Below are 26,048 nucleotides of genomic sequence, written 5' to 3'. Positions count from 1 at the left end.
AATCATGGTTGCCTGGCGGCAGGGCCACATGTGACTGTATAGAGTAACTGTTGAGGCCTGTAGACCAGGGGACCTGGCCTGCCAGCATAGATCAAATTGTGCTTCAACATCTCTAGAAGGCTACAGGCTCCCCATCCCTGCTGTACATGGCAGTGGGTTACATGCATTCAAAGGTATGACTACGCAGAAGGCAAGTTTTGTATGGATCTGCACTTCTGCTGTTGATTATCAGGAATTCTGAAACCAATGGTAAGGTTACTGCATCCATTAGTACTGCAAAACACTAGAGCCAGGGATTCCCCAACTTGTGTCTCTAGCAGTTTCTGAACTACAACTCCCATCATCCCTAGTTATCAGGACCAGTGGGTGAGGGTGATGGGAACTGTAGTCCAAAAACTGCTGGAGACCCAAGTTGGGGAAACCCTGGACTAGACTATGCAAACAGCTTAATCGTTGAGATTGACAAAGACACTTTTCAAGTTAAAATAGTAAAAGTACACTTTATTAAACAAATACATTTGTCCAAATAGTCCATTAAAGTAAACAGGAAGAGGTTTTTTTCCTTTAGTACTGTTAATGCTAAGCTTGTATTCAGTGTAAAACTGGGAGGTATAAAACAGAATACCAGAAAATTCAGTATAGTGAATTAAATATGTTTCCATCCACAGTGGTGTGTTCTGATCATATCAATACCATACTCGTTCCTATTAGAGTGGAGCAGTTCCATAAGCCATTATAAAAATCCCTCCATATATCCATGAGTTTCCTATATACACAATACTTGACAGCTTAAATATAAATACATTTCCACGACCAATATATTACAACTGTTTAGCTGTCAAAGGAAATGTTTTTTAAAAAACAACCTTTCCATCGTTAGTGTTTTTCACCCAAAGTGAACTCAAAATCATAATCAAGTAGCTATAAAATGTACAGCCTGTACTAATTGGAGAGAAACTCCTGTATAAATGCTAAATAAATTTGAAGAAACAAAAGTGTGCAATGCTAGCTTTCGGAAGGCTCATATACAAATAGAATTATTGTGTTTTAAGAATACTGAAAGCTCAAGGAGCTTACAGTAGCAAAATGCATAAGGCAACATAGATTCTGAGGTTTCCATTTGGCATTCATCTATACCAGGGTAGCTCTAAGTAGCTCTCCAGATGTTGTCTACAACTCCCATCAGCTTAGGCTGATGAGATTTGGAGTCCAATGACATCTGGAGAGCCACAGGCTAGCTACCCTGATTTACACCAATTCATTATCCACTCTTTTGGAAGTCAAATCTTAGCTCCCAATGCAATGTAAAAAACAAGCAGGTATAGCACACTGGGATATACTCCAAGGCAATGATTTAAAATTGTACCTAGAATCTCATTGGGCTAGTACAATAACCACTTGTGCACTGTCATATCCATGAAGCTCCAGCCCTCCAAGGAGGAAGGGTTACTAAGAGCCAATTCTATCTTGTGGGCTACTTCTGGATTTATGTACATTAAGACTTTACCCTCTTGACTTCTCAAAGCCTCTATTTCAGAGCTGAATTATCTGCTTGGTATAGGCAGACAAAACTTAATAAGCAGTTTTCATATGGCTTTTATAACTGAGGTACTGTTGTGACAACATCCAGCAATTCAACTCCAATGCATAAACTTTACATTCATAGCTAGCTTTAATGTCACGTTTATATAAAATAGCAGTACTGGATGACAAATCCAGTTTCAAAGCTGAATATAGCTCTTTCGTTGCCTTTCCTAAAGTAAGGACTTGAGATTCAGTGCAAGCTACTGGCGCTAGTGAGGGAGATCAACATGAGCACCCTATGCAATCTGGAAGAAAAAGTCTGGCTTATTGCCATCTTTTAAGTTCTACCCCATCCTGTACTTGGTAGTGTGTGTTCCAGACCAAGGCAGCAGGATAATAACATGATGGAAACAAAAGAGGACTGGCACAAGAGATTGTTATCTTAAGTTACTGAAAACTAAGACACTTATTAAGATACAACAATGAATTATTCTGAAGATCATGGATGATCAGAACAAGTAGGATGAATGAGAGAAACACCTAGTATTTCTCTAGTTGGGAGTTTTAAAAAGGCAGGTATGACCCTGTCAAGTTCATTAAAAACTAAAAACAAAACTAAACATGGCACCTAATTCTTCTTAGAAACGCCGGGGGGTGTCTTTCAAACAGCACATGTTTTTCTATGCATTATAAGATGTGCCTGGAAGACACTCTTACCTGACTAGGAAATTTTTAAATTCTGGTGGATATTTCTGAGACCACCACCCCTTTATGTTCCAACAAGAAGTTTATTATGATTTTGAGAGTGCCCCAACACCTTAACTCTTTCCATGATTGAGCAACTAATTTGTATTTTACTTTATTTTTCAACTGGGCCCTATGCAACACAGCTATGTATCTCCCATGCTTATGGAAAGAACTAATTAAAATGCTTGATCAAAACTCGTGTAGAAAATATTGCGGGTGCTCAAGTGAGGAAATCTTCATATGCTAAAAGCTTCATCGGGCAGAAGGGAAAGCCACTGCCAGGAAACCAATTTTATGTTTGGAGAGAAGTGTGCCAGTACTTTCATTTCTGTTTGTGAGCATAAGCCTCACATCAAACATCCCCTAAATCAACATACTCATCGTCTCTCCTAGCCAAGTCCTCACCTTCCAAATCTTTCCAGGTGCTCGTAGGTAAAACTGGCTTGAGGGAATGCCTTTGAAGCCCAGCAAATGGAAATAAAGCAGACAGGCGAGCAGGATTTCTCTGGAAGGGAGCCTCTGCTGCAGCGCCCTCCTCTGAGAGACTCTGGCTGCGTTTTTCATCCATTTGCTTCTGCAAACCTTGCACATCCTCCATCACTTCCCAGACTTTTGTTGCAGTGGCAACTGTCCCACCACTAGGCAGCTGAGCTTCAGGGATCCATCGCAAGTATCTCTGCGCCCACACTTTGATTTCTGGTCCTTCTAAGCGTGGCAGCAGGATTCCATGGAGATCAGCAGGTTTGGAGTGCCAACTCTCATAAAATTCTCTGGAGGTATTCTGCAGTTCGTCGGCAGATGTTATCAGCCTGCTGATCCTTTTGCCAAGGAGGTTTTTTATTAACTGGTCCGTTTCTTCCTTAAAAAAACCTCTTTTGGGGGACGGTTTTGTTTGTGTCAATGGTAAGGAAAGCTGCCGTTGATGCTTTTTGTAAAAAAAAGGATGAACGTAGGCAATAGTTTAGTTTAAGACAGATTTAAGTTGCATTTTAACAGCTATCGTAGCCTACATCTTAACAGTGTTTTGGTAAAAAATAGCTAAGCAGCTATAACACAACACATTGCTCAGTCAAGTAAGAAAGTTGCCAAGAATAGTGTTTTGAGAGAGGAGTGAAATTAGAATTAAATTTAGTCAACCAACAAAAACATTTAATGGGTCAGTAAGTCAAGACACTGCCCCTCCTCAGAAAACAGGATAATTGGCCATATCTTTGAAAGTTTTTAAAAGTTATTGAAAAACTGCCTAAATCTGCTCAGCAAAACAGTTGCAGATTTCAGATGCATACCAGTCAGGCAACTCACTAAGCCCCCTGTTGCGATTCAAAAAAGGATTACATCCTTTCCCATCGAATTGTGAAAGAATTCACCTAGCATGCTTAAGACTGCAAAAATTACTTGAGGGCACATACAAAATATACTGATGTATACTTTTTAATTAAATAACTATTTGCATTTTTAAGTTTTTTGTTATGGGTTAATTTCAAAGTTAATCCCAAAGACCAGCAAATGACTATGTGATGCAGCGGGTGACGCTGTAGGTTAAACCACTGAGTTTAGGGCTTGCAGATCAGAAGGTCGGCGGTTTGAATCCCAGCGACGGGGTGAGCTCCCGTTGCTTGGTCCCTGTTCCTGCCAACCTAGCAATTCGAAAGCACAAAGTGCAAGTAGATAAATAGGTACCACTCTGGCGGGAAGGTAAATGGCATTTCTGTGTGCTGCTTTGGTTTGCCAGAAGCGGCTTAGTCATGCTGGCCACATGACCTGGAAGCTGTACGCCAGCTCCCTTGGCCAATAAAGTGAGATGAGCGCCGCAACCACAGAGTCATCCGCGACTGGACCCAATGGTCAGGGGTCTCTTTACCTAATCATATGTTAACACTATTTTACTTAGCTTTATATGGTTAACTCATAGCAATCAATTAAGGCAGCAAATCATGGCAATGATTGAAGTACCTGATGCTGAAAATAATGCAGCAAAATAAGCTGTAAACCTTGCTTTTGATATTGGCACTGAGAAAACTATTTGCAGAAATCCACATGTTCTACCTTAACTGAACAGTGGGTGACACAAGTCATCAGCCACTGTTATTTACATAAGGCAGAAAAATGATATAGAGTTTTAAGGATAAGAGTTGGACACCATACCTTTAATCGTGTAGGTTTTTTCTGAATCTTATCATGTTTTGGCTTCTCAGCATAAAGAGGATTATTCAGCAAGGCTTGTGCCTCAGGTCCAAACTGCACAGACCAGTCCCATACGTGAAGATAACTAAGTTTGGTGCCTTCTGTATTAAGGCTTCCTCCATACTATCAAAGAAAAACAGACAAGAATTAGAATCTCGAATATATTTCTAATAAGCATCAGTTCATACTAGCTCTTTACTGCAAGTAACATCTTTACTTCAGCAATTTCAGCTCCCTCAACCACCTCTCTGGTCTGCGTAGACTTAGCAGGATGTGAACACATTTCTCAACATGGCATTGTATAACTTCACTGTACCAAGCATATCTGTACACCTATTCTAGCCGAACAGAACATCCACTTGATCCAGGACATGGTCTGAAGGCATGTGACATAGTCATGGGTTATCTAAAGTTAAATAGCTCTGGTCAGTCTGGATGGGACTACCTGGGAATCCCATGCTACCTCAAATAGTAAGAGGAGGGAAAGGGTGGATACGTAAAAAATAAATAATTTCTTCAGCCATTGGTTTTTAAGGCTTCAGTTGTAATATTGAACTCAAGTATGACCTTCCTCTAAAGAAGGACTCAGTTAGATCATAATTCTTTTGAAACTGGCAGAGGAACAACTTTCAAGGTATCTTGTTCACATCCATCCTTGAGAAGTGACACTCTCAGGATTCCTATAGCTCATGAAAGCACTGAAGGAGAGAATTGGGGGGGTCCCCCCCTCTGAATAAGATAGAAGGTAGTTTGCTTCAATCATACTGACGTCTGTGCAGTACAAGACAGATAATATACACTGTGTCTGTACAGATTCCAAAATTTTAGTTCTCTTTTTTATATGAAGAGTAACCTTCATGGCTGCAAAGAGTTGAAAGTATGTGAGCAATGTCTGGCGAGGTACCAGAAGCCAGAGAAGGGGGTGAAAAGGTTTCCAGCAGAAAGAGGCAGTGATTCAACACACTGCACAACTTTATATACCATTGTTAGAATGGGTTATACACAGAAACAAAACAAAAACACACTAGCGTTTGTACGTTATAAAAACAAGGCTTTTATTGGCACTTGATTGTACTGCTGTCATAAATCCAAAGAGAATTCAGCTGCACCAAGACAACCCATCTGTAATTCCCCACAGCTCCCAGTCTACATACCCTGGTAGTGTCTCTTTGATGCGGAGAATTGAAGAAGAAGGTGCTAAATATTGGTATGTACAGACTATCCGACAAGACAGTTAGGTAAGTCTCTGTAAATTCAAAGGCTAGTGAATACTGTTGAACCAACTGCCATACACAATCCAAGAACAACAAGAAAAGTGGTGCCTAAAAGGAAAAAAACAGACATTATGCAATAGATTACTTGGGGTATTTGATGCATTGAGTTCACCAAGACTGAACCTACCCAAGGGGGTATTCCATGTGATACCCTTTCCTCATTGACCTTTGTCAACTTAAGTATGGCTGGTGGGGATGAGGAGGAGTTATTTTTTAAATTGTGAGTCTTGACCTGGCCTAGTCTCATACCCATTTCTGAAGGGTTTCTAAAGGCCATGTTACATAGGCAGGCTCCTTATTTAGGGCTCTTAAGGTACAGAGTTCCACTATACTGTACTATCATTTTGCTAAAGTCCAAATTAAGTTCAAAAACATACTACGTTGTTACTGTTGAATAGCTGAATGCAGTATTTCTATTATGATTCTCAGCCTTCCCCCTTTAATACCATCCTAGAAGATATGGTTTTGCTCAAAGACTTCAAGAATTTCATTTGGCCATACCTCCTCTCTATCAGTTTGCCACAGATGGTTACACCGATCCAGAAAAGCATGTCCTCCCATGATCCATTCTTTTTGAATAAGACTCTGAAATCCCAGCTTAGTTCTGCAGTGTGCATCCATCATAACTTGAACCAGGCAGGAGATTACACAACACAGGTCAGAAGCATTCTCTTCTGAAGAGTAAAAAGAAATGGAGGCATTTGAGACACGACAAATCCTTTTATAAACACTTGAAGGAACTATATAAATTGCAAAAATTAATGGTTCCTACTTAAAACTTGGTACCTACAATAAAGGATTGGCCACTTCAGGATTCTTGACAAATGGGGTTTACTGAACCCCCCCAACTCTGCACCTTTCTATTAAGAGACCTTTTACAACAAACTGACCAAGACTAGCATAGCGTAGCATAGTGTGACTAGATGTTGTAGTAGTGACCAAAATACAGGTGCCCCACACGCATATGTGAAAATCATGTAAGTGGGGAGCACCCTTTATGTGTCCTGTTTGCTGATCTCTTCTCCAATCCAAATAAAAAAATACTGTACCCAAAATATCCACAACTGGAACTGAAACTCTGGGGGCGGCCGGAGGCTGGAAGACATGCGGAAAAGTGGTGCTGCACTACCCCACACATCAGCTGTTAGGCAAGGAGGCTGAGCAGTGTAAACAAAGCCCCGCTGGACCTCCAGTCTCTTTTCCACCTTCACTAAAGTCCAATTATGGCTCCGGGAAGGGTCTCCTCATGAGCCAAATGTATTCTCGAGCTCCTTCCATTTCCCAGTATGAATTAAATTATTTATTCCCCATCACTGCCCATATACATGGTTGCACACAAGTTGATCGTGCATAAGTGGAAGGATGCCTGTATTGCTTTCTCAGAAACACAGTACTTTGGCTATTTTTTACTTCATAGTCCTTTGGGTGAAATTTCATATTCACTAGTAGAACAAATCTCAGATGTTTCCCTTTCATTCTTGATTATGTCAACTAGGGATATAGATTCCCAAAGCAGTGCACAGAAACTATTTCACAGTGGTCAAGGCAAACCCCAGCACCACAGATCACAGCAAGATTTCATAACACAAAGCTGAAGAACCTCGTACAATGTACTAAATGCTGCATGCGGAAAGAACACAATTGTGTGCAGGATGCAGGATTGAAGAAGCAAGTTTGGAAAGATTGCGTAACGTTTTCACCAAAGAGAAAGCTACTTAAAAGTAGCCAGTTTTGAGCTTGCTTAGTGTAGGGGTGGGTGAATCAGTCCATTTCTGCCCTGTGTCAGTTTTCCATGTGCTCATTCATAAGTCTGTTCTAGCCTGTTTGTGCAATAATCCAATGCTTAAGTGTGCCAAATATGTATTTAAATACATATTTTATCTCAATGCATGCATTTCTAAATACGTTCTATCCCAAACTGGGCATTTTACTGCAATCTTTAAGCCAATAACTGTTGCAAAATTCAGAGAAGAGTGATAATTATGTCAATGCACTTAATTGTTGGGGAGTTGGTTTGCTTAAAAATGCAGACAGGGTGAATGTTCCCAGCCTTAGCTGAATGGCACAATTACCAATTAGACACAGTGCTAAATGCCAGCCTCCCTAATCTACCCATCTGTAGGCTAGCCAACAGTACTCTACTCACAGGTGGAGAAAAATGGGACAGCAGAAAACAGGGTCTTCACTGAAAGAAGGAAAATAAGGAGATGAGACAGAAGGAAGATGCAGGTGTCCAGCCAAAATAAAATCTCAAAGTAATATGCTAAAGTGATTTCCAACAAAGCCCATATTTCAGGAGGTAAGGAGGTTACTTAGTAAAAAGCCACAGTAAAGACCCCATAGGCATGCATACAGCTATCCAAGATTTACAGACCCAACTTCTGCAAGGGTGCTTATTCTGTTTCCTCTAAAACTAGTTACACTAATGATTTTCAACCAGTGTGCTGTGGCACCCTAGGGTGTCTTGAATGATGGTCAAGGGTGCCGCGGGCAACACTGGCCTCTGTCCCTCCTTCCTTTCCTCCCTCCTCTGGTGCCCTCTTGCATCTCTGCCTCCCAAAGGCTTGTGTGGCTGGCTGTTGCAGCAGCCCTGGCTACAAGCTTCCCAGGCGAATGGTGCCTCTGGGAGGCAGCTCTCTTTGGGGCTGGGAGGGCAGCTCAGAGACTGGGGCAGCTGCCCAGAGGACTCCAATGGAGAGGGAAGAGGAGAGATGGATGAGGAAACACTCCACAAGGGAGGGTGTTTGAAAAAGGGTGAGACTGCCAGCCCTGCAAGCAAGGAATGACATAACTGGGCTCCTGAGCCCCACAGGGGTGCCAGAGAAAGAGTGTAGTTGGTCAAGGAAGCCATGGACTCAAAAAGGTTGAAAACCTCCAAGTTACACTATCAGGAAATGAAGCATCGGCCCAATGAAAGAGTCCAGTGACCACTTACAGAGGGGGGTTATCCCATTTCTTTAGGGCATGACATATATACCTCAAATTCTTGGTACAAAAATCTTCCAGGGAAGAACAGAGAAAATATGAGGAAACTAAGGCAAATAGTGTTTCCCCATAAACCATAATTTCACTCAACATGGTTTGTAGAGCTAGAACAAACATGGATCCCTAAGAAGTACCATTTTACTTATCTAGGGGCTGCAGGTGGGCTTTTCAGTGGAAAGGACTGGCCAGTAGCATGGGGCAGCACTGCTCACCTGCATCCCAAATACTGAGCATCACTACTGGTTCCTGAAACGGATAGGAGAAAAAAGCTCAGCACAGTTGAGGAGCCAATCCAATACTCTTGCCACCACACTGTGCTGAGCTCCTTCACCTTGCAGCTCTCCCTCTCAGGAACTGGCAGCAACACTATGTTCAGGAGGCAGTGGAGCAATGTTGCTCTGCCTGCACAGCTCTTGCCACCTGCCACGAGGCTGAAAACTGCAGACTCTGTATCACAATGGGACCCTGATCTCACGAACTATGCTACATGGAAAACCACCTTTGAAACTGACAACTAAAAAATCCTACAGGGATTTCGGCATGCAAGCTCTTTAGTACGGTAAAAGGAGTGCTTAATTCTGTTTTATATGTCACGCTTTAATGTAAATGAGCTGGTGAGAAATAGTAAGACTTACAGCTCAATCCTATGCATGTTTAGTCAAAACATAAACCATACTGAGCTGAATGGTAACTCCAACACAAATGATTATAAGATTGCACTAAGGCATTTAGTGAATCAAAGCTTGCTCTTTGAAATCTTAGGTGCTTAATAAATGAGACCCATTCCAGGAAGACTCTAGGAAAATGAAATTTAAAAAATCCTTCCAGTAGCACCTTAGAGACCAACTAAGTTTGTTATTGGTATGAGTTTTCGTGCGCATGCACACTTCTTCAGATACGTGCATGAACTATTTGTTTCAACTACAGCAGACCAACACGGCTACCTACCTGTATCTAGGAAAAGAGTTGGTGAAGACCATGAATGGTAGATACGTGCTAGTGGAAAACACTTCTGCATGTGTGACCTTAGGCACACAAATTTTCAGACTTTTCTATCTAGTGCAACCCCTCCCACACCCCTTAAAAATGCACCTTTGGGAGTTATGGCACAAAAGAGATAGGGGTATCAGTGAGAATCAACCACCTTGCCTCACGAAAGCAAAAGGACTTTTCAACAGCCCAAAGCCATCTCTGAAAACAACCAATGGCCTCTTGGTCACTTACCAGAGTTTATATCATGCCATGGAAGCATGCATTTCCTCCCTACCATTAATTCTTCTGTCTAAACTAGACTTGAGATATACTGCCACAGACATTATACACAGTCAACATTAATAGCAGTTAGGGTTGTGGTTTGAATTATGTGTCACGAGACCTATGAATTAGCAGTTGTTCCACCTGGCTGCAGCAAAGGGGAGGAAAGGCAGCAGGCATCTACAATACCTTGGCTTAGAGTAATTGCCAAAGCCCTCCTTACACAGAACCAGCTCCTTCAGTAGCCATTCCCCCCTGGCCAGACATTGAATGCAACTAAGTAATACTGCCAGAGTTTGTTCTCCATTTTTATCCCATCTCTTTTGCATCAAGTATATTACATTATAAGCCAGCAGGCATGGACTGTTTTCTTAAGCTTGTACAATATCCAGAAATCCTAGGAGTTTAACAAATAATCTAACCGTCAAAACGACTGAACCAACTTCTAGAAAAGATTACCAAGCATATAAGCAAACTTGTAATGCACTGTGTTGTAAAGCTTTATACAAAGTGTATCATCCCAAGTGTGAAATGCACTCTTCTCCCACAAGGATCTGCAAAATCAGCACCTGCACTGTGGAAATTAAGCATTTTGCATGCCGATTTGACAGCCCATGCTGTGTACTTCAAAGTAAAATTCAACTGCAATACCCATAGAATAAGCTCTGCAAGCACCAAAACAATAGTTGTAAACAACTATTTTGGGAAGTGGGCTTCCTCAGGCGATTTTGACCTGTTCTCTTTTGGTGGGGAGGAAGTCACCATGAGATCTTAAAACTGCTTATGGCAAATTAATGCCCAAGCACCTACAGCGCAGCTTCACGAGAAGACCTGCAAATAAATCTGGGTGCCATCCAAAGCTTAGGTCTTTGTTTTATTAATTTCAGCAAGAAACCATCTACCACTGAAGTCAGTGGTCCTTCAATTCTCTTTTAATAATTCCAGGGTAACTCTAAATATAGAATGCAGTTCATGAAATTCAACTCCTTTCTTCACAGATATTTGAGAACTACTCTACAATTAAGCTACTTAGAAGCACAGCAGCTATGTGGAAGGCACACTGGAAAGAAGGATGTACACAACTTACCTATAAGGAGAACATTTGTATTCTCTGCTTCTAGCAAATCAATAATCTCTACTGCTTTTCTCAGACATCTCCTAGAACATGAATACAATGCTTTAGCACAACTGACAAACATCTCCCACTTCTGTACCCATTTTGGCTGATTCCAGACACAATAAACAGGCCCTATAGTTGATTTCTCTCACAACAATGGAACAGAATTTAACGTTTTAAAAAAGAGGAATAAAGGGCATTTTTCTATTTTTCTAACATCCTAAAATGGGCCACAGACTTACATACCAGACTGGTATATCAGTATTCCTTATTTCCTACACTAAACCAATAACCTCATGTCCCCTGTTGAATTGGCCTGACTTAATCCTCCTTTATAGCTTAGTGAAACAAGCTGTGTTCATAACAAATGCTATTTTTAACAGTTATTTTAGCCAAACACTCCTGTATTATTTAGGTTTTGTGTAAATTCTATCCAGATATGCTTTCCAAAAATAACAATTCTTTATATTGTAGTTTTATTAGATGTTACTAATAAATATTTATTAGTAACATCTACTATTAGCAAACAATATTTTGTTTGCTAATAGTAAACACATTACTAACATTATTTAAGAAGATGCAGTGCATTTGGTGCACATGAGTTATCAAACCTTTTCATTAAGTTGGCCATTTTGTGGAATGTAGTCTTGTTTTTCTTTGATAACAGAGGGAAAAAATTCTAACCTGTCTCCTTCAAAGGAATCATTGGGTATAAATCCTTCCTTTGAGCACCCCTCACTCTTTCCTTTGGGAAGCTCACATCACGTTGCTGCCCAATTCTAGCCTTGCTGATTCAGGTGATAATGATTTAGAGTTTCTCAGCTCTGCATCAATAATCAATATTTTAGAGTTGTAGTGCTAGTATTTCACAAGGTTTTTATGCTTTCTTTCCTGTAATATGGAAATGTGTTTGTTATGTGCCTGAAGACTCATCCTTGAGAACTAAAATTATGTGTTCTAATATGAAAGGGAACCAACTCTGACCCTTAATGCTGCTGTAGATGGAAAGGAGGAGGAAAAATTAACTGTCAGACTCAGCATCTGCTACATGAATGGAACAAAATTGTCACAGTAACTTAAATGGAAGGCCTTAATTATGATATGAAGTCCATAAAGCCATTGTGTTATTGTTTGATCTTATACAGGTGATTACATCTTGGAGCTAATTCAGATTAAGTTTGGCATTGCTAGCTTATTACGACATTAACTTTCTAAGATGCATTACAGTTGAAGCAGGGTTTCACCAACCTTACAATTTCTAGCCAATTTGTACTCTCCAATAATGAAAACCATTTCACATCAGTATCCCAGAAGTCTGTACTGTTATCTGTAAAAAGAAGAGAAATTGTTTTTAGCTATTTCTGGTGGCAACTCAAGTACTTGACATCAATAGAAGATTTCAAAAGGCACAATGATATTTGAGATATGTATTGACTGCTACGTTTGCACCTGCTGGAAAAAAACATGAAGCAGAGCAGTAAGTCATCAGTATGATAGAGCAGATCAAATGAGTAAGTGGTAGAGCACTGGAACCAAATGTCCGACACTGACAGCAAGTGGGAAATTATCACAGAAACTCCTTGAACTCAAAGGGATAGGATTGAACAAGGAAAACACAATGAAAAAACATATGGTGGTCAGTAGTATCAGAAGCAGAAGATAGGTCTAGGGGTAGTGAAGTTAGACGTGGCTCTCTTTTGTAAAGTGCTATTTTGCTATGGCTTTTAGTGCTGTAGAACTGTTGATCTTTGGCTTTAGACATACTACATGAGTTCACACATTTGCAAACAGCTAACTCCTCTCAGCACTTTCTTCATGTATCAGAAAAGCAACAAAGAAGTTTAGTTACAAATTTCAAATGGAGACTTCAGCCAGTGGGGTGGTTACTGGAGAAAAAGCGTTTTTTTTTCTTTAGCGAGTCTAGATAGGATATTCTTCTATAGTGCCCTCAATATAGTTTCCACTTACCTATCAGAAACAGCTGTTTAAATCTGGTGTATGCAATTTGGATCTCTTGCAGAGACGGAAGACTACTTGACAGGACATCAACTTTCATGGCTTCATAAGGAGGGTTATCAAGTGTCTTATACATACTGAAAAACACATTAAAACTTACTATTTAAATGGCTTAATAGTGACTATTATAAAATTAAAAAGCAAGGAAGTTTACAATCCAGTTTCTTACATGTCAATATAAATGTCAGTTTTCTAGGGTTCAGAGTATAAGATCAGCTATAGCATGAGTGGCAAAAACAGTCAGCAAGAACACAAGTTTTTATGCAATTACTTTGGTAAAAAACAACACGGTCTTCTTTATTGGTAAAGAACCTGTGGCCACCAGTAAGATATTGTGCTACAACTTCCATGCTGTGCTGGCTGGGGCTGATGGGTAGTTGTACTCCAACAGCACCTGCAGGACCCTAAGTTACCTATTTCAGTTCTAGATAGGAGGAACAATGCTAGATTTACTTGAGCTCTTGGAGCCTTTGCTGTATCGCCCAGTTATATTGTTAAAACTGTACCTCTAATTTTCATAATGGCAGTGGTGTTTTACATGTTTATAATCTTCCTCTTCCAAAGTTCCAGGGATGCTTACAGAACCAATGGTGAAGACAAAGTGATACATAGGCTTTGTTTGTTTATTTAGACCTGCTCCTATAGACAAGCCCTATAGCTACTGGCAGTTAGATGCACCCTGCTGTTTGGGAATTTCATCATTGTGCTTTGGGTTAGCAATTGGTTTTTTGTCTGTCCAGGATGCATCAAAGAATGTATAAACAACATTAACAGCCATCTATGCCAAACAATCACTTGCATTGCATACGTCAGTCAACATTAGGAGAAAAAACCTGCAATTCACATCACCCTTGTGGTAATAGCACAATGAACATAGTCATAGGCAAATGTTTGTAACATGCATATAAAGTAGAAGTGAAATAAAGCCTGATGAGAAGATCCTCACAGACACTTAAAAATGAAAGAAGCTACTACTGACTCCTCTAAGAAGATTTTCTGTGTTTGCAGAGCGTTGTCATCTTGTGCTTTGGGCAGAGTAGACATCTTGAGGAGAGCAGCACCATTGTGGCAAGACCAACACCAAATCTGCAACACACGTTTATTCTCATCAGTAAATATTACCCAAAGGCCATTCATTTTGTTATAAAGTAACTGCATCATACAACAGCATGTTACGAGTGAATATTAGATCACTACAGCATTTCTGCGTTACATTTAGTTTTCTTAAGGACTGCCAGTAATAAACTGCAATCATTTTTAAACATCATGAGTTAGGTTAGATGATCATATGATAACCTCTAGCTCACATGCTTTCTGCCTACTCATTTTCGTGTTTGTACAAGACATAGGTTGAATCAGTCTCAGTCTGGTTTGAGGGAAGCCACTTTTTTTACATCACTCAAGTGGGAGTGCCAAAGCCCAAGGCTCCACTTCCAGTTTTCCAAACCATGGAAGATTCTCCAACTTCATTCACAGAATGTATAGAAATTTCATTCTGAATTCTGTGGTGCCAACATTTATCCTTATTTGAATAGATAGAAATTAACATCACACAAAATTACATGACCGAATGTTCAGGAGTACAAAACTGTCTCCTTTCTTACTCAGCTTCTGTTCTTAAACTGCACTCATTTGATATATTACTCAGATTCTTCAGCTGTGCCACAACAAGTCCTAAACACACCCTGTGTAAAGTTCACTTCATTCCCATACATGTCTTCCATAAATTCTTGACTACGAATATACTCACTGGAATTCCTCTTCCTTCATATTCCGAAAGGTCCTCTTCAGGGACAGACATGGGAACAACGAAGTATGCTGGCAACCTGAAAACATTAATTAAAAGTCAACAGCAATTTGCACTTACGATGTGGAACACTACAGGAACTGTACAGTTTTTTAAAAGTTCTCAAAATAGGAACCAGAGGCAAACAATATTTGGAGGGCACCATGTTGCATACCCCACTATAGAGTTTGTATCCAGAGACAAACTATCTAATGGCTCTCCCCATTCCTCCAGGGGATACACTCCCTGTATGTATGTCATCCTTTAAAACAACATGCTCCAGCTTGCTTCCTAGGTTTCTAGCATTAGAATATAAACATTTATACACTTTCTCTCCCCAAATGTCATCTGCACTTACTTATGGAACTTTGGTTTATATAAATTGCTATCACCTCTGCACCTCCAGTGCCTACTGCAACCCCTCCCCCTATTGGACCAATGTTCTCATCCCCTAGATTTAGGTTGAACCCGACGCTCCTCAACTCCTTTTGGCTTTCCCTCATGAATCAGTTTACAAGCTTTTCTGCCACCTTTTTTATTTTAGGTACCAACCAGTCTGGTTCCATTCTGACTCAAGTGGATTATCAGCCAATTTGTGCAGGTCTAGCTTGTCCAAAAGGGACGCGGGTGGCGCTGTGGGTAAAAGCCTCAGTGCCTAGGACTTGCCAATCGAAAGGTCGGCGGTTCGAATCCCCGCAGCGGGGTGCACTCCCATTGCTCGGTCCCAGCGCCTGCCAACCTAGCAGTTCGAAAGCACCCCCGGGTGCAAGTAGATAAATAGGGACCGCTTACTGGCGGGAAGGTAAACCGTGTTTCCGTGTGCTGCGCTGGCTCACCAGATGCAGCTTGTCACGCTGGCCACATGACCCGGAAGTGTCTCCGGACAGCGCTGGCCCCCGGCCTCTTAAATGAGATGGGTGCACAACCCTAGAGTCTGTCAAGACTGGCCCGTACAGGCAGGGGTACCTTTACCTTTACCTTGTCCAAAATGTCCCTCAGTCCAAACACTTCCTACAAACACTACAGTCATACCTCATGTTACATTTGCTTCATGATACGTTTTTTCAGGTTGTGTCCCGCAGCAATCCAGAAGTACCAGAAAGGGTTACTTCCGGGTTTCGCAGCTTGCGCATGCGCAGACGCGTAAAATTATGTCATGTGCATGCGCAGAAGAACAAATCGCAACCCGCGTGTACGCAGACGCGCTGCTGCGGGTTGCGTTCTATTCATGTTGCTAATGGGCCTCCGGAACGGATCCCGTTCGCAACCAGAAGTACCACTGTATTAGCTAATCCACACATTGAGGGCACTTAGCTGTGTTTGTTTTGCTAGCCCTGTGTATGGAATAAGTAGCATTTTAAAAAAAAGCTATCTTGCAGGTTCTAGCTTTCAAGCTCCTACCTAGGAACCTGAGTTTTGCTTCTAGGACTGCCTAACTACATTGCTAACTATTCGTGCAAGGCATGATGGTTAACAGCAACAACCGGGGGAAAGAAAGACATAACATCTTACAAGGACAGGAAGAAACACCACAGACAGAATAATTGCCACACACAGGAAGAACAAGGATATAGTTTGAGTTCCTCGCTTGTAGTTTTATAAATCATTTAATTAGTCAACACAAGTAGAAATTATTAGTATTACAATTGTTGTATAAAGATTATTATGACAAGAATGTAATAGAAATTAAAATTTTGGAATGCAGAAATAAAGCAAATAATCAAGCTGTCAATTCTGGCACGTGGAGAGCCACCTTATCTAAATTATATAATTCAGTATTTGAACTACTGGTATTAATAATTTTATTATAAATTGGTATTGTTATAATGAGGCTATTATTAGATTGTAATCGAAAACTAATAAAAATTACCATAAAAAAGGAAATGCTATGTTTATGGGAACCTCTGTTTGAATAACCTAATCATTGTTAACAACTGCAAACACCTTAAGAGAATAAATCCCCAAAGATTGCTATTCAAATTAATCTGTTCAGAGCTTTAGAGAACAGATATAAAAGAAATCAGTTTACATTTGTTAATTTGTTCAATAGCAATAGTATGCGAGCTATACTTACTTTTTAGAAACATTGTAGTTTTCATTGGAACTCACTGCTTTGAATTTCAGGTTTCCTTTGGTTCGTTCCAGTTCCTGACGCCAGTCATTAATAGAATCAAACATCACTGTCTGATTCTTTTTTTCTGTCAAAATATAATTTGTTAGTTCTAACCAATCTAACAAAAGAACATACATTTTGGTGTTTTTAGCAAGAAACTAGAAAGTTTAGCTACAGGACTGGCTGAATTTAGTTTTGTGATTTAAATGTAGAAATTAGCATTTCAACATATTTACACAAAACTATTGATTTGACCTAGAGACTACACCCATAAGCCAAAGCGAGAAACTTTCACACAAACTTGGCATTTTAAAGTGAAATTGCTGTTTCTACATGCTCAACACTTTTCCCTCTTTGAACTGCTTTCAATATCCTCAAACTGCATTTTGAACTCAGGTCAGCTTCAAGAATAGCTTGGAGTGCCACAAAAGAGGCATCCTAAAATGGAAACTGCCAAAAATTCAGGTGCAAATGTGTCCATTTGCAACATGGACTGTACAAGTATCAGTACTCCCTCATAACCTAACATTTTTAGGAATGCAAGTTTAAAAATGAAGGATTTTAAGCACATACAGAATATGCTATTTAAAGCAGTAGTCTCAGTTCATACCAATACATCCACAATACAGATTTTCCACATAAATCTAATTAGGTGGTTATAAACTTTTGATGAATTTCCATAAAGAGCAGTGGAAGTACAAAATACAGCGTCAAACAATTCTAAGTGCAGCTGTAAGTACATCAATGCCAGTTATGAGAAATAATCAAGCACACTTAAAAAAAAATATTAATCATTTTTTCGATATAAACATCGACCACAAAAGATACATACAACAAAAACCATGGAGTGAACAAAAATGGAGTGAAGAGTTAGGGGTACAGATAACAAATGAAATATGGGAGTCAAGTATAAAAAACAGAAATGGCCACTATGGATCTAAGACTAAGACTTATTCAACAGAAAATAATATTCGAAGTCCACTGGACTCCAGCAAAACTATACCAGAAGAAAATAACAAGTGCAGACAACTGCTGGAGATGTGGGAGTAAAAATGTGAACTTAGTACATATGTGGATTAACTGCCCAATGATACGATCATATTGGTGTGAGGTGAGGATATTTATAGCAAGAGTAATAAAAAGAAATTGTTATTTAGGGAAATTGAATTTAATAAATTATATTCCGGAAATGTGTGAGATTTCAAGGGATCAAAAAAATTGGATGTACTGTGCTATATTAGAAGCAAAAAAACTTGTTTAGATGAATTGGAAGAGCCGCAAAAAGATTCCATTGAGCACATGGATTGATAATATGGACAGATTAGCTACATATGAACGAATTGCATGTCAACATAAAACAAGAATGGATCAATATGAAGAAACCTGAAATGAATAATCAAGCACACATTTAAAAATTGCATTATAGCAAGTCAGTCTAGCCATAAGAATTATATGCAAACACATGGCTATCGGATGTCAGACACTAGTATACCAGCAGTCTGGGAAGTGACTGCATAACTATCTCATTGTTTCACATCCAACCTTTTTCCTACACCCAAACAATTCCCATGTTGGAAAGAGTATATATAGTATCATTCATGAATTGCAAGGTGTTTATTTTGCCATAAACACACCAGTGAGGGAGGTGCTTTGCCTTTCCACGGTGGGACACTAGTAATGTTAATGAAGACCAATCATAGGGACACTCAAATCATGCAGGAAATATTTCTATGAAAAGGGAGAAGCTGCCCTTAGAATACCAACCAATTAAAAAAAAATTCTCCTTCCTTCTTCTCATTCACAATGTTTCTACAGACAGGAAGTATATACCAAGGAGCCCACTGGATTAAAATATTTCTAGGGCTTAGCCAAAATGGGGAAGGGGAAGCATTTAACAGGAAGCTGCACACCACCATAAATAACTTTGTTTTGTCATTTTGGGAGTGGTTTGAAAAACAGGCCAAGATATTCACGTATTCAGAGCAAGGGTGGGAAGCACTGCCCTTTCTGCTTCAACTTTGTGACAATATCATGGAATCCACTCTGGCTAGGAAGAAAACTGGCACCAGAGTTACAGCTTAAGAAATACAGAATGTTTTAAAGGTAAATTAAGGTAGGTATGGGGTATGTTTTCAATTCCAAGATATTCATACTTCAGTCTTGGAAAATAACTGTGGGCAAAGACTTAACATAGTGCCAAGTTATCACATAGGCAAAATAATGTTTTGGAATAGTTTTCACTTGCGTTGCAGCTACATACAACTTAGGGAGTGCTTACTGTGCGCTGGTACAGAGTACTGTATGGATGCCCTAGTACCTTCCTGGATTTTACCTAAAGGTGTTTGGATATGAAATTGAAGAAGATCTTTGTTGCCGTTTATCTTTATCCCCTGGTTAGTCTCACCTCAATACAGTGAAGTGACACTGCTTCTACCACTTGATTAAAACAGACACACACACACTCTACATTTATATCATTTCAGCAGCTAGAAGTAGCAGAAAAGTTTTTCCCAGTTATTCTCAGGCTAAACACAGCTGCTTTTAGTTTTAGTTTTATTTACTAGATAAGGAATCCAAGCATACAGAAATGAAGCCTGTTGATTTCCTTCTCATAAGTTCAAAATACTTGGACAAAAATTCAGACATGCAGCCTTCCTAGCAAATCCTTTTTTTTTTTTCAGCAAGAGAGAATTCAGCACAAAGTGTTGAAGAGACTTATACAGACATCCACTGAAGTTCCTCTCTTTGATTCCATACAGATGGGCATTTTATCACATCTCATGATTCATAGTAAAATAGCTTACTACTTAGATGACCATGCTACTGCCATTGAAATGAATGGAAAATGAAACCACGAAACACCTAAGCAAATTTAGTAAGGAAAATAATTTGACATTTGCCAGTATCATAAATTCCACTTCTGCATGAGTAGTTATACCACCTGAAGAACAAACTGGCTTCAGCAGATAATCCCCAATTATACTGAGAACCAAACCAAGTAGATATATGCTTACCTGCTTTACTTGGTACAGCTGTTGCATAAGAGAACAGAAACAAGCGTTTAAATAGCTTAGGAGTCTGTGTTTGATGAACTATGCCACTGACGATCTAAGAAAGGATCAACAAATCAACACATTTATAAACCAGAACAAGGATTAGCCAGAAAGGAAGTCTAGTCACTTACCAAGAAGCTCCATCCTTGTTTGGGGCAAATGAGGCATGCAGAAAAGAATGAGTTAAACCCTGCTACTACTCAGGAAGGCAAGGAACATGCTACTAGCTCTCACCTTTCTGCATCCAGAAAGGAATGGAGTGTGTTTAAGGTACCCTGATCCTAAGAAGGGAGAACAGACTGGCTGGTTTGTCAGATCAAGGCGAGGGCAGAACATGCTGAAGCAACCATCTGACAAAGGATACCGCTTTGGAAGGCGAAGAAATGGTGAAGAAATGGGGGTGAAGGATACCAAGAGGGAAGCAGAGTATGAGAGTGACTGCATGTTTTATGTATTTTCTTAGGGTCTAGCTTATGCCTAGTCCTGAGCTGATGAAAGCACAAATTAATCTTCAAGATTAAAGTTGGTCTGTGCCCAAGGTGACCCTATTCTTATGGAAAATGTTTAGATAGCTTTTTACTGACAAGGCTCCCAGTTTGGAGAACCTGCAGACTATATATATCACAACTAGATTTTTAGACTTGAAATTAATACTTAAGGTTAAAATGCTCAGCTCTAAGTGGTTGAAAAGAAACGTCGTTGGGTGAAGGCAAAAAAAACAAACTGGGGATAAGCTTAAAGAACAGGATATAACACAAAGGGCTAGGGACCCTCCAGCCTCCAAGCCAGATTTGACCAAGACTCCCCATTTCGCCCACCAGACCATCTCCCCCAAACCACATTGATCTGCCCTACACCTGACATCATATGAAACATTAGGTATGGTGCAGGTAGAGATGTGTCCAGTACAACGGCATGAAAGCAAAACATTAACAACCCCACTCATCAGCTGGTGGCAGGGAACATCAATCCTCCTTGGCTTGACTATGCATGCAAACTCCCCATGGCCAAATTGCTTGCACAGCTAATCCCTGCAGAAAGCAGGATAGAACTCAGGGTGGTTAATCCTGCTTAGTTACTACCTCCCCCTACCTCCATGGGCCAATGTTGACAGTTGAGTAGAACCACCCACTTGTCAATCGCCCTATGTCATTATGACAATGACTGACAGGAGGGCGTGAGAGATTTAAAAAAGGGCAAGTCACATGTTCTTCACATTCCTGGGTAACAAGAGGTCTGAACCCATTCTTTTCTAGATGTATCCTTTGTTCCAAACAGAAAAGTTGTGAGAAGTTAAATGTTCAAGACTCCCACACATTTTCAAGCTATATTAAGGTCACTTTTTAAGGCAGTGCAGTCTAAACCCTTATACTATTGCAATGCTCTCCATACACCCATGAGTATGGACAACTCCCTGTAGGGGACCAACTCCATAAACAATGTACCAAATGTAGAACTATATGATGCGACATAGGCCAAAACTATATTATCTTGGATGGGTGGACAGATGAAGCCATTATCAATTTGTGTGTCATTACTAAGTGTATACACTTCTGCAATTTTCAGCACTAGACGTAAAAAAGGACTTAAGTAATTCTAGCTTCTGCACTCAATGTATAAACGGAACCACAGCCAAACTATGGCCTCGCCATTGAGGAGGTGCTGCATGCATGAACACGAACTCCTCTCCATTCTATTTCCTGGTTTGCCGGAAGGCCATCCAAATCAAGCAAGCTATGTTCACCAGGAACCAGGAGCTGGGGGAAGGAACTGGAGCAAGCCTGAGGCTCTTTATCCTGACACCTGAACAATGGCTAGGGTGTGATGTCAAAGCAGTTCAGACAAACCGAAGGAAAGAATCTTCACTATTATGTAGACTGCACTTTTAATGCTACTGGGAACTGTACATATTATAATAGATATAATATAATAGATAAAAAGAAACCCCTGAGGGCTTTTGTGTGAATACAGAATACAGCTTTTGTGCGAATACAGAACATGCATACACCGCATGCCATTTTCCTGTGATTTTCAAATCCTCAGTGGCAATTCTGAAGTAATAAGTTTTTAAATTTTAAAGAGTGACTAATTTGGGGTGCTCCCGCTTTCTCTAAATGTGTCAATTTTTCATTCAAATACATGAAAAAAGCTTACTGCTGCCGTTAGAAACAAGACTTCCCATATGTTCACACAGTATCTGTTAGTGTGTGTGATAAATGTATCAATGCTGGATTGGTATAAAAGCACTAGATGAATATTCCTTTTACTGTTTTTCTTTATATTTACATATTTCTTTTAATAGTAGTATTTTAATACTGTATTTCTATTCATAATAGTTGAACATGAAAAGTTCTCTCTGTGCTCCTTTTCCCAATTCTCCTGTGCCCACTGGAAAACAAGCCAGAATCTGGCTTGTTCCAACATCTGAACCCAGATTCATGCTTTTCTTTATTACAAACCATCTATAAGCAGCAAACAAAGAACAACCCTTGGGTACTGCTCATTGTTTGAAACCACAAACTCAGGTTTCAAATGTCATCACAACTCTGACTTGCTTCCAGGTTTCATAAAAGCAACAGGAGAGAAATTTTCAGAAGGGTGTACCAAGATGCTGCACATCCACATTAAAACTTTGTAAATGCCTGACGGAAAAAGCTTAGTCACTTTATTCATGAAAGTTTTTTCATAGCTACTCCCAAATGCTTTTGTTCTAAAGAAAGGGAATTGAGGCTACAGTTACCCGTTTTACTTCTTCCTCCTTGGTGTATCGCAAGCAGAAGTGAAACACTCTGAGATCTTTGCAGTAGATTATCATCGTCTCTGGGTATTTTCTCAGTTGACCATTCAGGGGTTTCTTTCTCTCATCATAAACTTTAAGGGGGGAAAATAGTTTTAACATTTCTCCACGCAGTGAGTTAGAACAGGGAACAAGGAAATCTACCCCTTCTCTATCATGAACAATTCTATCAATAATTTTAGATTAGTGACCATAACGGGAGCTGAAAAGAAACACACATTCATCCTGATTTAAGGAATGGAAAACTATTTGGCCAGCAAGGCTATTTGAGAGTTGAGTATGTTGGAATACACGCTTCATAGCAAGTGATCTTGACACATTATATAAGATTTACAAATTAAAACTCAAACAAGTGGCACCAAAACTGAACTTTAGATTAGGATCACCAAGTGAAATAAGTTGTTTAGTTCACACCAAATAGTCACAGGAAGTTGTCAGCCTACCTCCATAAAGCTGGTCCACACACTGAAGAGTGATGTCATTTTCCCCAATGATTTTATTATAAAATTCTAGTTCCTGAAAAAAGAAAAATGTTTTGTGTGTTCCTTAACAGACACTAGTTTTTAATTTACTCTGTATTGCAAGTATAAGGTACGTTCATAATAACAGGACTGGAAGACTAGGGTACACTCTCAACCATGAAGCTCTGTGTGACCTTGAGGCAGTCACTATCACTCATTCTAATCAACTCACTTGTGGCTACGAGTTTTGAAGTTTCTTTTTCCTATTTCCAAAGCCTCAGTCTTCCGAGAGCGCCAACAAACCTCTATTACTCTCCACTGATGCCTAAAAATGCCCAATTTTAATGTCACATCCCTGTCGATGTGCAATCTAATCTTACCTAAAAACAAATCACTTTACTACAGAGACTACTTTGACATCACTACAGATTTGAAGCTGGGGATAATTTAATTGTTCACCAGCAACTTGTCCACCCTAAAAGAACTATATACACATTTAATATTTGAAGACAATTGTTAAGACTCATTTTTACCTCCAGTATTCTAAAAGCTACATGTTTAAAGGAAACCTCTACCTTAAGACTCCAACCTAAATGGGCCAGAGTGGTGTTTTGCAAAATATTTAAATATAGCATGCAGAGCAAGGCAGGGAGCCATCCCTGGCCACTGTTGGATGAAGCAAAATATCTAACCCCCGCCTCATTTCAGGTCTCTCTAATTCTGAGGTGTTGCTTTGGGCCTCTCTGGAGAACAACCTTTGCTAGGAGAAAGACAGGGAGTATTACTCTTGATCCTCTTGGACAGCTCAGTGGCTTTCAGTATCAGCCACTACAGTATCCTCCTGGACTTCCTTGCAAGATTCAGGGCACCATTTGTAATGGTTCTGCTTACTGGAAGGTAGGCTTGAGAAGGTGGTACTGGGAGACTGTTCCTTCTCAAGCAAGTTATTCTGTAGGATTACTTGGGATTCAATATCCCCCCCCCCCCCGGTATTTGGCATTTACATTAAACTGCTGGGAGAGGTTGTCAAGTGATATCAGAGTAAGTCAACATATTCCAATTAAAGCATGCTCCATTTCTCGTTTTCAGTAAACCAAGCTAAAGTCCATGAACCTGTGCCTGCAATCAGTGACTGACAGAGTGAGAATGCTTAAACTGTTTTATATGGATTATGAATTTATTTTTTTTATTTTTTAGGTGAGGAAGCAGCTCAACAGACTATGGATACAACTCATTCTGGATCTGATCACCCTTCCTTATTAGGTCAGATTTGTCTTGGGGCATTGCTAAAATCAATTTTATTCCTGGATTCTCAGGTTGCAGCTGTAGCCCAGAGTGTCCTTATCAGTTCAACTAGTACATCAACTACTGGAAACTAGAGATCTGGCTACTATCATTCTTGCTTCAACAGTTTCTAGACTGGACTCTAAATGCCCTCTATGGCAGCCTGCCACCATATAATGAAGAGGATACACTCACAAGATAGCTTAAGGTTAACTTAGATTCCTTACATCATCCTCCAAAGCAGGTTCTTCACCAAGGAATGAAATCTTGAAATTTGTGCATATAAGTTTCCCATAGGTGCCACGGTTTGATCCATCATCTTGTGTGTACTTCAAAACCATATTTGCCTCGCAAAGCAGCAGTTCACCTGATGGAAATCAACATGCTTCTTAGCATAGTGTAGTGAACTACTCAGGTTCTTTAATGCAAAGGTTCTCTAACAAATTACAAATGAAGTTGTCACATGTAACTTCACTGCAGGAAAGAGTACTTGAATTACAGATGCGAAATATTTAAATCAACGTCTGCTGTTGAGTATTATTGGTCTAAATTACAGAGCTCCTAGTGTTCATTAAATCCACTTTCAATATTTTAAGTACGCTCTGTATTACATGGCTAGTTACCTACACTGCACAAATAGAAGGAAGGATGCTAAAGCCCATTAAGACAGGCATCCTCAAACTTGGCCCTCCAGATGTTTGGGGACTACAATTCCCATAGTCCCTGACCACTGGTCCTGTTAGCTAGGGATGATGGGAGTTGTAGTCGCCAAACATCTGGAGGGCCGAGTTTGGGGATGCCTGCATTAACACCTGGAGCCTTTAAAGCAAGCTTGTTCTACATATAGCCATTTTCCACTACCTTCCCATTCTTATTTACCTGTAGCCCTCCAGATATTAATTGATTTCAATCATCCCTGACCATTGACCACTGGGAGTTGTAGTCCTATAACATCTGGAGGCCCACAAGCATATCTACAGCTAATCTACCGTTAGCTGAATGGCAAAGCAGAGTCTTCAACTTCCTTCACATTTGGGACCCGCCTTTAACGCCACTAAACCTTTTACCCACGAGGGTGGCCAGATGCCAGAAAATAGGGTTCCTACACCTAATATCTCCATATAGGGCAATATTGGCAGATGCAGTTCACCATACAGAAACAAGACAGTAGTCTTCATTCTATACATCTTTTAGAGATAAAGTTGCTATTACTTCTCCCCACCCTTGCTTACTTTCTCCAAAAATATCCAAGTAGCAATTGTGCTCAGATGCTGCAATCAATTCCTATAGCAGCCATGTGGGGGTTCTTTTGGACAATGCATTAATGTGGTGACCATGTGCAATAACCTTCCAGCACACACAAGGCCTCCACATCCCCTCACACCTTTTTCTCTCTTCCGAAGTAGGAAGGCATTAATCACAACCTTGAGAAATACTTGGAGATGAGGAAGTG

The 26,048-nt window shown here is 40.0% G+C and overlaps 1 protein-coding gene across 2 annotated transcripts in view; it reads right to left on the bottom strand.

Moving 5' to 3' along the window:
* Positions 1 to 480: 480 nt before the first annotated feature.
* Positions 481 to 26,048, bottom strand: part of MTMR12 (myotubularin related protein 12) — a 37,889-nt gene continuing 12,321 nt past the window's right edge. For both annotated transcript variants that reach the window (XM_077936442.1, XM_077936443.1), the window contains 14 exons: positions 24,823 to 24,962; positions 23,294 to 23,366; positions 22,794 to 22,924; positions 20,015 to 20,108; positions 16,962 to 17,085; positions 14,852 to 14,927; positions 14,081 to 14,187; positions 13,054 to 13,178; positions 12,334 to 12,412; positions 11,056 to 11,126; positions 6,231 to 6,403; positions 5,610 to 5,777; positions 4,417 to 4,578; positions 481 to 3,196 (listed from right to left, as the gene is read on the bottom strand). In XM_077936442.1, the coding sequence (XP_077792568.1) occupies positions 2,624 to 3,196; positions 4,417 to 4,578; positions 5,610 to 5,777; positions 6,231 to 6,403; positions 11,056 to 11,126; positions 12,334 to 12,412; positions 13,054 to 13,178; positions 14,081 to 14,187; positions 14,852 to 14,927; positions 16,962 to 17,085; positions 20,015 to 20,108; positions 22,794 to 22,924; positions 23,294 to 23,366; positions 24,823 to 24,962 (2,096 nt within the window). In that variant the 3' untranslated portion in view covers positions 481 to 2,623. The remainder of the gene's footprint in view (positions 3,197 to 4,416; positions 4,579 to 5,609; positions 5,778 to 6,230; positions 6,404 to 11,055; positions 11,127 to 12,333; positions 12,413 to 13,053; positions 13,179 to 14,080; positions 14,188 to 14,851; positions 14,928 to 16,961; positions 17,086 to 20,014; positions 20,109 to 22,793; positions 22,925 to 23,293; positions 23,367 to 24,822; positions 24,963 to 26,048) is intronic.

The sequence above is a fragment of the Podarcis muralis genome, chromosome 11 (genome assembly GCF_964188315.1).
Source record: "Podarcis muralis chromosome 11, rPodMur119.hap1.1, whole genome shotgun sequence".
NCBI classification, from domain to species: Eukaryota; Metazoa; Chordata; class Lepidosauria; order Squamata; family Lacertidae; genus Podarcis; species Podarcis muralis.
The sequence above is the reverse complement of the archived record's forward strand: the minus strand, read 5'-3'. Positions and strand labels throughout refer to the sequence as shown.